The sequence below is a fragment of the Gopherus flavomarginatus genome, chromosome 22, assembly GCF_025201925.1.
Source record: "Gopherus flavomarginatus isolate rGopFla2 chromosome 22, rGopFla2.mat.asm, whole genome shotgun sequence".
NCBI classification, from domain to species: domain Eukaryota; kingdom Metazoa; phylum Chordata; order Testudines; family Testudinidae; genus Gopherus; species Gopherus flavomarginatus.
The window spans coordinates 17656693-17668457 of NC_066638.1; the positions used below are offsets into that span (position 1 = coordinate 17656693).

General features: G+C 50.3%; 1 protein-coding gene across 1 annotated transcript; it reads left to right on the forward strand.

Annotated features, from left to right (window-relative positions):
• Positions 1 to 5: 5 nt before the first annotated feature.
• Positions 6 to 8609, forward strand: SLFNL1 (schlafen like 1). The gene is made up of 3 exons (XM_050932348.1): positions 6 to 427; positions 3870 to 4559; positions 8451 to 8609. The coding sequence occupies exons 1-3, from the start codon at positions 14 to 16 to the stop codon at positions 8580 to 8582; spliced, it is 1236 nt and encodes a 411-aa protein (XP_050788305.1). The 5' UTR covers positions 6 to 13; the 3' UTR covers positions 8583 to 8609.
• Positions 8610 to 11765: the final 3156 nt, after the last annotated feature.

Consider the following 11765-nt stretch of genomic DNA (forward strand, 5'->3'; position numbering starts at 1 on the left):
GGGGTTCTGAGCAATGGACGACTCACCAGAGTCATCAGCAGAGGAGCCTATGGAAGAGACAGCAGGGGAACCGTTCGCAGGGCCCGTGGAGGAGGCGCTCCCTTGCCTGACTCACGTCTACACACTGTATATTGGGAACTTAAACCCCAAGTACTCGCGGGAGGTTCTCTGCAGCATGCTGAAGGACATTCTGGGCACCGCCAGCCTCCCCCTGCAGCGGCACGACATAGAAGTGGTGAAGAAACCGAGACGGGCCTATGCCTTGGTGCAGGTGTCCACTGAGCTGAGCCTGGAGAACGTCCTGAAGCAGCTCCAGGTTGCCTCAGACATGGAGCAACATCTCCTCAGAGAGCTAGTGATGAAAGGGAAAACCCTGGTGGTGGAGGAAGGCAGGAGAGCCTCGCCCAGTGCTAAGGAGTACCAAGAGGTAAGCCCAGACATTGAGCTGGGACAGGCACAATGCACTACACTAGTGGAGTGACAGCGAAGGCCCAGTGGGGCGGGCTGGACATGCTGCCTTTTGGTACTGAGATCACCAGGGCAGCAGGACAAGAGGGAGCTCTCACCCAGGAGAACCAAGGCCGCCCAGAGGACTCAGGGGGCCTGGGGTCTTCGGTGGCGGGGGGCCCCTGCTTCAGCGGTAATTTGGCGGCAGGGGGGTCCTTCCGCTCAGGGACCCACCGCCAAAGTGCCCCGAAGACCCGCGGCGGGGCCCCCTGCTGCCGAATTACCACCGAAGACCTGGCTGCACTTTGGCGGCGGGTCCTGCTTTGGCAGTAATTTGGCAGCAGGGGTCCTTCCGCCACGGAGCAGAAGGACCCCCTGCTGCCAAAGACTGGATGTGGAAGAAGCTCCGCGGCCCAGGCCCCGCGAGAGTTTTCCGGGGACCCTGGAGCGAGTGAAGGATCCCACTCCAGGAGCCCCGAAAAACTCTCATGGCGGCCTCTGTGGGGCCCGGGGCAAATTGTCCCACTTGCCCCCCCCCCCCGGGTGGCCCTGAGGAGAACTAAGCCCCGGCAGCACTTCCATCCGAAGGCTGAGCGCTTCGTTACTCCCTCCTTCCAAGAGATGAGCCACCTCATCCCATGGGTCAGAGCAGTAGTGTGAGCTGCTAAGAAGTGGAATTTCTCAGCAATTGGCACTGGCTGCAAGATTCCTGGCCCCCACGGTTTGCACTGCAGCAATGCCGCCTTCCTGGCTTGGCCCTGGAATGGGGAAGAGCTTCCCTGTTGACTCCAGCGCTGGGTTCCCTGGCTTCCCTCCGAACCACCATGGCCAGCAGATGCTCTGAGAGAGGGCATGCTGAGATACAGTGCAGTCAAGACAAAGAGTCCTTGTGGCAACTTAGAGACTAACATTTATTTGGGCATAAGCTTTCGTGGGCTAAATGAGGCCAATGTAATCAGGTGGCCCATTTCAAACAGTTAACAAGAAGGTGTGAGTATCAGCAGGGGGAAATTGTCCAGCGAGGTTGAAGTGGTCTTCTACTGGTTTTTGAATGTTATGATTCCTGATGTCAAATTTGTGTCCTTTTATTCTTTTGCGCAGAGACTATCCAGTTTGGCCAATGTACATGGCAGAGGGGCATTGCTGGCACATGATGGCATATATCACATTGGTAGATGTGCAGGTGAATGAGCCCCTGATGGTGTAGCTGATGTGATTATTTCCTATGATGGGGTCCCTTGAATAGATACACGGATAGAGTTGGCACCGGGGTTTGTTGCAGGGTTTGGTTCCTGGGTTAGTGTTTTTGTTGTGTGGTGTGTAGTTGCTGGTGAGTATTTGCTTCAGGTTGGGGGCCAGTAGGAGAACACTTCAATCTCCCTGGACACTCAATAACAGACTTAAAAGTGGCAATTCTTCAACAAAAAAACTTCAAAAACAGACTCCAATGAGAAACTGCAGAACTGGAATTAATTTGCAAACTGGACACCATCAAATTAGGCCTAAATTAAGACTGGGAGTGGATGGGTCACTACAAAAACTAATTCCCCCCTGCTGATACTCCCACCTTCTTGTCAACTGTTTGAAATGGGCCACCTTGTTTACATTGGCCTCATTAACACCACAAAACTGATTTCCACCCCTTCTTGTCAACTGTTGAGGATTGCCTACTTCCACCTTAATTGAATTGGCTTGTTAGCTCTGACCCCCCACTTGGTGAGGCAACTCCCATCTCTTCATATGCTGTGTATTTATACCTCCCTACTGTATGTTCCACTCCATGCATCTGATGAAGTGAGTTTTAGCCCACGAAAGCTTATGCCCAAATAAATGTGTTAGTCTCTAAAATGCCACAAGGACTCCTCATTGTTTTTGCTGATACAGACTAACACGGCTACCACTCTGAAAGCAGTGCTCGAGGTCCTTGTGCCACATAATCCCTCTTCATCCCTGTTTGACGGCTTCAAAGGGACTGTGCTGGCCAGGCCTTGTGCTGCCCCCTGCCCAAGGGAGGGGGGTTCACCTCCTGTGCATAGACAGAGCCAGAGCTGCTGACCCTTTTTTAATCACTAAGTTGTTACTATGTTAGCCTTGAGGAGCCAGCACAGCTGAGAGAGAGCAGCTGAAGTCCGTTCCTTCTTGTGCACCATCAACAGAACTGTTTGCCATGTTCCAGTCCGTTCAACCTGGGCAAGTCCAGCCAAGGCCAGGGGCTGTCTCTCCTGGGGCCGGATTAGGAGACAATGAGGGTTGCCCCTGTGCTACCAAGGGTATAATTTGGCCCTGTGGAACCTTTAATACAGATGATAATGTGCAGGAAGGAAAGAGTCCAGCTCAGGGCTGGCTCCAGGCACCAGCCCAGCAAGCAGGTGCTTGGGGTGGCCAATGGTGAGGGGCAGCACATCTGGCTCTTTGGCGGCAGGTCCCTCACTCCCTCTCGGAGCGAAGGACCAGCCGCCGAATTGCCACTGAAGCCTGAAGCAGCGGCGGTAGAGCTGCCACCGCAGATCGCAATTGTCGCTTTTTTTTTTCCACTTGGGGCGGCAAAAACCCTGGAGCTGGCCCTGGTCCAGCTTGACTTTCAGATCCCAGTGGAAATGGCAAGAGCAGTTAAGTAGCCAATGCATTAGAAAATGTGCTACTGGGAAGGACCCAGCAGTGTCCAGGGAGATAGGACGTGATGTGGACTGACTTACACAACGGGCATCCCCCTTGATTTCAGGGCAGAATTTCATTGATTTTAAGGCGAGCAGGTACTAGTATGCTCATCCAGCCTGACTCCCTGCAGAACACAGGCCAGAGAATTTCACCCAGTGATTCCTGCATCCAGGACAGTAATTTGTAGTTCTGCTCTGAAATGTGACAGAAAATGGCATCACGGGCTCCATATTTGTTTTTTCTCCATGACTCCAGCTCAGGCATGCTCAATCTACTGCTAAAAAGACGAGCTGTGTAACTGCCAGCGCTGCCAGGTCCCCCAGGACCTGAGAGTCAGGCTGGGCTCTTCCTTCTCACACATCAGCACCAGTTACAAAGACGCTGTATGGACCCCCCAGGCCTTCAATGGGTTTGCCCAGGGACAAGGGGGAGAATGAAGTAAACCATTCTGTGGATGCTGCACAAGAAGCCATAGTCTCCAGCGCCTTCGCCTGTCACTGGGCTGCTCTGACAGGAGTAAAAGGCGCAGTAAGAAGTCAGCAGCTCTGCTGGTGATTCTCATGGGGCAGATTTGAGTGTAGTCACTTGTTGCAGCAGAATTGCAATTAAATAAAAGGGCCCATGTGCTTTAAAGCCTGAATATTATTACGAGTAGGGGCCTTGTGCTGTTGTTATAACACTGGCTGCAGTCGTCCGTGTCGCCCCCACTCTGCGCTGTCTGTCCCTGCGTACACGTGACCTTTAATCTTTCTGGCTCTGCACAGAGTGACACGCAGACGGATGGTGCCAGCGCCCCAGACTCTCCCGTGCTGGGGCATTTGCAGTCTGGCAAGAGCAGGCTGTGGGGGTCCGAGGAAGCCCAGCCCAGCCCTTGTTGGAAGGGCCCCCCTCAAGCCCGGAAGCTGGTGGAATGGCCGGCAGTGTGTCTCAGCGGTACCAGGTCAGACAGCGCCATCGTTCAGAGGGAGATCGTGGGCCAGGAGCGCTTGTTCTATGGCGCTTTCATGGGGAGCGAGACCAGGAACGTGGAGTTCAAGAGGGGTGGAGGGGAATACCTGAGTGGGACCCTCAAACACCACGTCCGGAAGTATGTGTGCGCCTTCCTCAACAGCGAAGGGGGCAGCCTCTTCGTGGGGGTGGAAGACAGCGGCTTCGTGCATGGGGTCAGGTGTGGGCCCAAAGAGGAGGACCGCATCCGTCTGCTCATTGACTCCATTCTGAAAGGGTTCAAGCCGCAGGTGTTCCCAGATGCCTACGCCCTGACCTTCATCCCTGTGGTCAAAGCAGAAGACACCGGCATCTTCCTGAAGGTGATCCGGCTAAGCGTCCATCTGCCCAGGCCACAGGGGGAGCTGCTGCTTTATGAAACGGACCAGGGGGAAGTGTACCTGCGCCGGGACGGCAGCATCCAGGGACCACTCTCTGGGAGCGCCATCCAGGAGTGGTGCAGGCAGGTAACTGCCATGCAAGGGCCGCTAATACAGCAAGGCAGCAAACTGCTGCTAAATACAGGGTGAGCCTGAGCTGCAACCCATAATGCATTGCAGCCTGCCCTGCAGGGGAAACTGCAGCCCCCGTGCTGAAGGGATCCGAGGTGAAATTCACCCCTGAACAGACTCAGTGCAAGGCTGAATTTCACCCATCTGTGGCTTTGCTATCAGCAATGGGCCCTAGGCAAAGCCATGGGGAGATGGTTTGATGCCCAGACCCTGTCTGTCTGTCTTTCTACATACACGCCTTTCCTCCCTCGCTCTCTCTGTCTGTAGACTAGGTCATGTGGCTGGAAACATTTAATCACAGTGCCTTCCGATACCCACTTTGTCCGTTCCTTGTATTTGTCCAGGTTTGTTCTGTCTTTGGCCCTCACAGCACATATGTCATGTAAAGGACCTGCCTGGGCACAGTGGGGTACAAATAACCGCGGTTGTTAACTAGCCCAGCTAGGGTGAGCAGATAGCAAATATGAAAAATCAGGACAGAGTGTGGGAGGTAATAGTCACTTATATAAGAAAAATCCCCAAATATCGGGACTGTCCTTATAACATCGGGACATTTGGTCACCCTAGCCCCAGCCAGGTAGCCTAGCTACATATACACATTACTGATCTTCAGGGTCCTGGTGGTTTCTGAGACTGGAGACAGTGAGCACTGCTAGAGGGCTCACAAACTATTTAAAGGGATGTCACCCAATTCCTAAACACCATAATTTCACCAAAGGGTTAGGAGCAAAAATACACACAGTGGAAAGTAATGCTGAGAATCCAAGAAACCACTGTTTAATGTAGCTCCAGCAAATGTAGCCATCTACCGAAGTGCCTAACACATTTTGCTTAGAAGTAATAATAAAATGATCACTCTTCATTTGGCAAAGTTGTCCATCAGTGAGTTCTGGTTTGGTGCCATGAATTGTGAGTGGATACAATGATAATGATCTTGAATTATTATAGTACGGTATTATTAATTTAACATGTAAAATGTAACTATATATTCGAGTCTTTACTTGCCTATAGTACAGTTACTTCCCTCACCGCTGAAATCCAGCCACCTCTGAGGTGAAGTATGGCAGATTCGCTAAGGCCTAGGGTTGGATTATGGTTAGGGATCAGGCTGGTGTTAGGTTGACTGTAACTTTATGGTTAAGGCTCAGACTAAGTTTAGGTTTTGGCCTAAATTGCAGTTAGGGTTGGGGATATTTTACAGTAGGTGAAGTTACTGCCCTGCCTAGGCTGAGAGTTCAAGTTAGGCCCAATTTAGGGTTACGTCTCAGGTTAGGACTAGGGCTAGCGCGTTACTGCTCAGTGTATGGAGTGTTATGGTAAACGTTAGGTTAGGGTTACTTCTTGGTCTAGATTTAGGATTAGGAGTATCTTTAGGGTTACTGCGTGGCCTACACCTAAGCCTGGTTTAAGAGTAGGCACAGATTAAGTTTAGGTTTTAGGTTAGTGTTTAGCCTACGGCTAGGTTTGGGATTAGGGTTTCTTTCCAGCCTATGTCTAGTTTTAGGGTTACATTAGGGTGACTGCTCAGGGTAGAGGGAGCGGTACTGCTTGGCCTAGGTCTTGTGTTAGAGTTAGGTGTTGGTTTAGAGTTAAAGTTAGGACTAGGTTAGGTTTAAGAGTTAGGAAAAGTGGTCACGCTACACCCAGCATTAGCATTAGTATTAAATTTAAACCTAAATTAAAGTTAGTGTTAGAGAGAGCATTCAGCCTAGGCACTGGGTTAGGGTTCCTCTCAGCCTAGGTTTAGGGTTAGCATTAGGGCTAGTGCTAGGTTGAGGGTTACTGCTTGGTCTACCCCTAGGATGAGAGCAGGGGTTGATGTTAGGGCTACTGCTGGCCTATATGCAGGAGAGTTATTGTGGTAGCATGCAGAAAGAATGGATCTCCCAGGCCATATCACTCCCAATCCCTGCTCCAGCCATATGCAAATTCAGTTCAGATGTACCTGCCGCCTTTTCCGCCTCATCTGGCCTGGGCTGGTTCTGGGACCCACCCATCTCCCCATCTTCACTCTCCCCCAAGATGTCTTCCCTTATCGCTCCAGTGTTCAGACCATTGTCTGAATCTCTTTAGCCATTTTCCCTCCCTGTGTGGCACTGCTTTTTTAGTCTCGCATCAAAGGCACTGCTCTTGCTGGATCTCTCTAGCCTGCCTCTGATGGGCTGTGTAATTTCCCATCCAACGAGCCAGTGTGCGGGAGGAGAGCTCTATAATGTAGCTTCCCCGCACCCCTCCAGAAATTCACTCTCATCATTAGCAAGAGGGTCACCTTCATATTTTTTAAGGTTTTTGTACCACCAGCTTTTTTCACTGTTCCCCCTGACTCGAGGCTCCAGCACAGAGCTTTTCACACACAACAGGCAGGGCTACTGGTGTGGCCATCACAAACACTGGCATTTTTGCAAGTGTTTTTACCAGGTATCCTGGCTGACTTCTAAGCTGGGTGACTGCACAGTATCTCCCCTAGCAGGCGGCTTTGATTATAGGGAGGAACTAGCCCCATTAAGTGGGTAGTCTTGATAGTTTGCTTTGGGTCCATGCCCTCCCTCTGCCTTTCTTTCTGTGCTGTCATGTTTCGTTGAAGACTATTATTTTTATCACCAGTAACAGATGCACTGTTTGCACCCATACGGAAAGGAGAGCTGCCAGCTCTGCAAAAAGCAGTCCCTATCCTAGGTAGAAGTGGCTGGGTTTGTTTGTTTTTTCCTTCTTTCCTCAAAAGCTCTTGTAGCCTTGCTCCCTGCTTTTATAAGCGCTGGTGTAGAGGTTGGTTAACACTACATCCAAACCCAGCAAGTCACCTGCTAGAACCTCAGCTGCAATGAGCCTGCAGAGTAGCAGCTTCGCTCGCAGGGGTTCACCATGCAGTGAATGAGGCAAAGGCGTTACGGCTAGTTTCACAAAGGGGATGAGGCATTGCAATACTGTGCATGACAGGGTTAACTTCTGGGTGCCCTGCCATCCTGTGGCATTCACAGCCCCCCCACTCCCCCATGCAGTGCATAGGAAGTGTAGGGCCTGAGAGGGATTCACAAAAGCCAGCACAGGATCTGCCTACACTAGCCAGGAATGAAATGCTGAGGAAAGGGGCAAGGCTTAGGGTTCAGCTCCACAAATGTACTTAGGTGCCTAACTCCCCTTGATCTGGGTCTTAGGCACCTGACAGGTAGGACAGGGGGTGCCTGTCTCTGCAGAGGGTTCTCAGTCATAAATCCTCCTCTGGAGGTAGGTGCCTGAGCCAGGTCAGCCCTTTCTTGGGAAAAACAAGTGACTCCCTCACAGCCACTAGCCCCATGGGTTGGGCACTGAGGTGGGAGAGTCAGGTTCATGTCCTCGCTCCAATGATCATTTATTAAGATCTACACAATCAAACAGCCTCAGTAGGGGACAGAGACGCACCCCCCAAAAGCCTAGGAATGAGGACTCTCACCTGGGTCCCAGGCAGCACTGGGATTCAAAGCTGACTCTCCCACAGCTCAGGTAGCCTGGGGGCCAGATGGATAGAGACACACACCTGCTCTTTCTCCTGGCTGCCTTTTGTGCAGGCTAGCCATGCTCACAGCAAACTCCCATAGCCGGCCCTGCATGCAACCTAGGGTGAGAAGCACCTTGGAGATTAGGTGTGACCTAGGGCTCAGACCAGCTCATCAGCTAGCTATCAGGAGAAACGTAAGGGTTAGATGGCAGCTGAATAGTAACTTTGGGAATGGCAGAGGTACCCAAATGCTGGACTTCAGCACCTAAAGAAACAATTAGGGATTTGAGTCCCTTTCTGAATCTAGCCTGTAAGTGCTGTGCCAATGCCTCTCTCAGACAAATAGCAACTGTGCTGTTGTACATCCTCAGAAATGGACAGGAGAAGTGAGGAAGCTGGAAGAGCGGATAGAGAGTTTGATGAAGGAGAAGGAGAGCCTGCAGCAACAAATCAACCAGCAGCGGAGCCCGAATCCCAACTCTAGATTCTGCACCATCCTGTGAGACACAACAGAGCAGAAGCAGCACTACTGGAGCCAGGGGAAAAAGTAGTAAGGAAAAGAAATCAGTTTGTGTATATTTTGTATAGATTTTGAAAGTAAATTCATTCCAGTACAGAGCACTGGACTCAAGGGTAAGGCCTGCCTTGTTCGTCTCTTGGCAGCATGCCGCCCTGCAGCTGATGGCTGTAACACAGTGTATTTGTTGGGAGTTTGACTCCAGCTCTAGCTGGATTTCATGCCACTTGGGAACCTGTGCATCACTCTGACCATGAAATTACAAAACCCCTGGGACTATGAACAGTATTTCCCTTGTGAATTCAGGTGGAAACTGAGACAGTCTAAGTCCAGGGGAGAAATGTTTTCAAACCTGGTTACTTAATTCAGTCAACTAAGGAAGTCCTAAGCACCCAGAGACAGTGAGTTGGCATGTGTGTGTTCTCATCCAAACTGGCAACTGCATGCAGATGTGGTTGCCCCATCTCAAAAAAGATATATTGGAAAAGGTTCAGAAAAGGGCAACAAATATTATTAAGAGTCTGGAACTGCTTTCATATGAGGAGCAATGAATAAGACTGGGACGTTTCAGCTTGGAAAATAGATGACGGGGGATATGATAGAGGTCTATAAAATCATGACTGGTGGGGAGAAAGTAAAGAAGGAAGTGTTATTTACTCCTTCTCATAACACATGAAGTAGGGGTCACCAAATGAAATTAATAGGCAGCAGGTTTAAAACAAGGAAAAGAAAATATTTCTTCCCACAACGCACAGTCAACCTGTGGAACTCCTTGCCAGAGGATGTTGTGAAGGCCAAGACTAGGGTTCAAACAAGAACTAGATAAATTCATGGAGAATAGGTCTATCAGTGGCTATTGGCCAGGATGGGTAGGGATGGTGGCCCTAGCCTCTGTTTGCCAAAAGCTGGGAATGGGCAGCAGGGGATGGATCCCTTGATGATTACCTGTTCTGTTCATTCCCTCTGGGGCTCCTGGCACTGGCCACCTTCAAAAAGACAGAATACTGGGCTAGATGGACCTTTGGTGTGATCCAGCATGGCTATACTTACTGTGCAGCCACTCCAGCATGAGTAATGATTTTGTGTAGAAAGGAAGGCCAGGCCTGTTTTGAGTCTTGGAGGTGTCTCACCTAAAAGGTGGTGAGGGCTAGGTCGAGCTTTTCCTTCTATTTGTAATTTAAATAAGAAAAGTAGTGCTTTTCTTGCAGCACCCTCTACTCCCTTCCTAAGCATCTTCTGATGGGCAGCATCAATTATCCATGCCCCGACAGGCAACTCTCATTGCCTCCCAGGTGGCTTTACACTGGAAGAGGGCAGGGCATATTATGGGGGGCACATGGTAGTGGGTATTATCATAAAGCAGGTCTAGGATTAGTATTTAGAAGTGCCACTGCTTTCTGAATATCTGTTCTACCGCCTTGGGAGCTTGGCGATGCTCAGTGGCTTAGCCCAACCTTCGCACTGCCACTGTAGCCTTGGACATATTTAGGTTTGGGAACTGAGCCTTCTGGAATGCTCCATAAGCAGGGGGCCTTGGCCCAAAAATCAGTCAGAGCAACTATCATAGTTCCCTGCCCCTCTGAAGGGAATTAGAGACATGCCATATTGAAGGGCATGTCAACCTACAAACTTCTGCCCATGCAAGTTATGTTGGCATAAAGTCATAGGTGTATACTTGGTGCCTTGCATGGGTGTTGTGCATACTCCCCAGGAGCACTTGTGTCAAAGCACAGTGCGATGGGTAGGTATGCCAAGGTGCAACTTGCTTGTGTCCAACGTCTTTTGGGAAGTGTTGGCCATGTATGGTGGGACACAAACAAATCACACAGGGACACAAGCAGACAGCACAGCTGCTTCTGGCAGCCTGACCGTTTACTGCAATGGTGCCTGCTGCCGTTATCTCAGGAGGAATCAAGGGACAGCCCTATGTACCTAAAGAATCTAATCTGCATGGCTTCCCTGGCCTAACTGTACAGGGGCATGAAAAGCAGATAATGCTACTTCTCTGTGTACTGCTACACTTTTTGGTACAAGTAAATTAGTGAAAAGGCAACAGCTGTGTCCTGCTAAGTTGGAGGCAAAGTCACTATAATGGAAAATAAATGTACATACTTACCTGAGGAAGGAAGCTTACCCATGCTCAACTGCCAGGACTGCAGTGGTGTCTCAAACAAGCCATGACTCTCAGCATAGCTGGACCCCCCTGCTTTCACGTCCCCCATCCTCCTCCTCTTCTCTCCTTGCTGTTCCCACAAGGGGCATATGACTCAGGCTCCTTGGAGGTATCCACAGTGGTGTACAGGGTGACAGTGAGGTCTCTGCCAAGTATGGCATACAGGTCTGCTGCTTGGCACTGGATTGACTGCTGGCCTCCTGATATGCCTGTTGTATTTCCTTTGTTTTCATGTGACATTGCTGCTAATTCATGTCACACCCCTTCTCCTGCATCACCCATGCAAGCTGTCCATATGTCTATTGCTGGTCTGGAGCTGTGCCTACACAGCCTCTTCTCCCCACAGGCCCAGGAGATCCAATAACTCCTGCCTACTCCAAGCTGGACTGCATTTGGAGGGTGTAGTTGGCAGTTGGCTAAGAGCCAACACCAGAGAGCTGCTAAGTGTGCTCACCAAGCTAGATAATCAGGAAAAAGCATTTCAAAAATCTGTGGGGCTTTAAAGGATTGGAGGAGTTTTCTGGTCTCCCTGCCCCTTGTGACCAGAAAGGTCAGCATAGGGCATTCTAGGACAGTTGCTGGAGGACTGTTAGGGTTGACATTGTTAATGCAGTGTTTACTTTGATGCTGCATCAACCTCAGTACAGCAGCCAGGGTTCAATGGCACTCAGGGACATGGCATCATTATGTCTGCAAAAAGGGGTGCTTACATCAGTGGAAGACTAATTAAGCATATGCACATGCAAGGCAGCTTATGTCAATCTAACTTTGTAGGCCTAAGAGAAGGGAAAGTACAGATAGGTTGAAGGTCATGCTGACAAGGAAAATAACAGCTGGTAGCTACATGGAGGACAGCAGTTTCACACTAACATCAGTCAAGTACTGAAGCTTTGCATATTACTATGTGAAAGGAGAAAAGATTGAGGTCATATGATCAATGCTGTCCCCAAAGTGTTAAGGCACCCATGAGTCCCTCCCCCAAATCTGCAGCTGTGA

Coding starts and splice junctions, on each gene's coding strand:
- SLFNL1 (XM_050932348.1), top strand. CDS start 14: ATGGACGACTCACCAGAGTCATCAGCAGAGGAGCCTATGGAAGAGACA. Junction 428..3,869: donor GTGCTAAGGAGTACCAAGAG/GTAAGCCCAGAC, acceptor GGCTCTGCACAG/AGTGACACGCAGACGGATGG. Junction 4,560..8,450: donor TCCAGGAGTGGTGCAGGCAG/GTAACTGCCATG, acceptor GTACATCCTCAG/AAATGGACAGGAGAAGTGAG.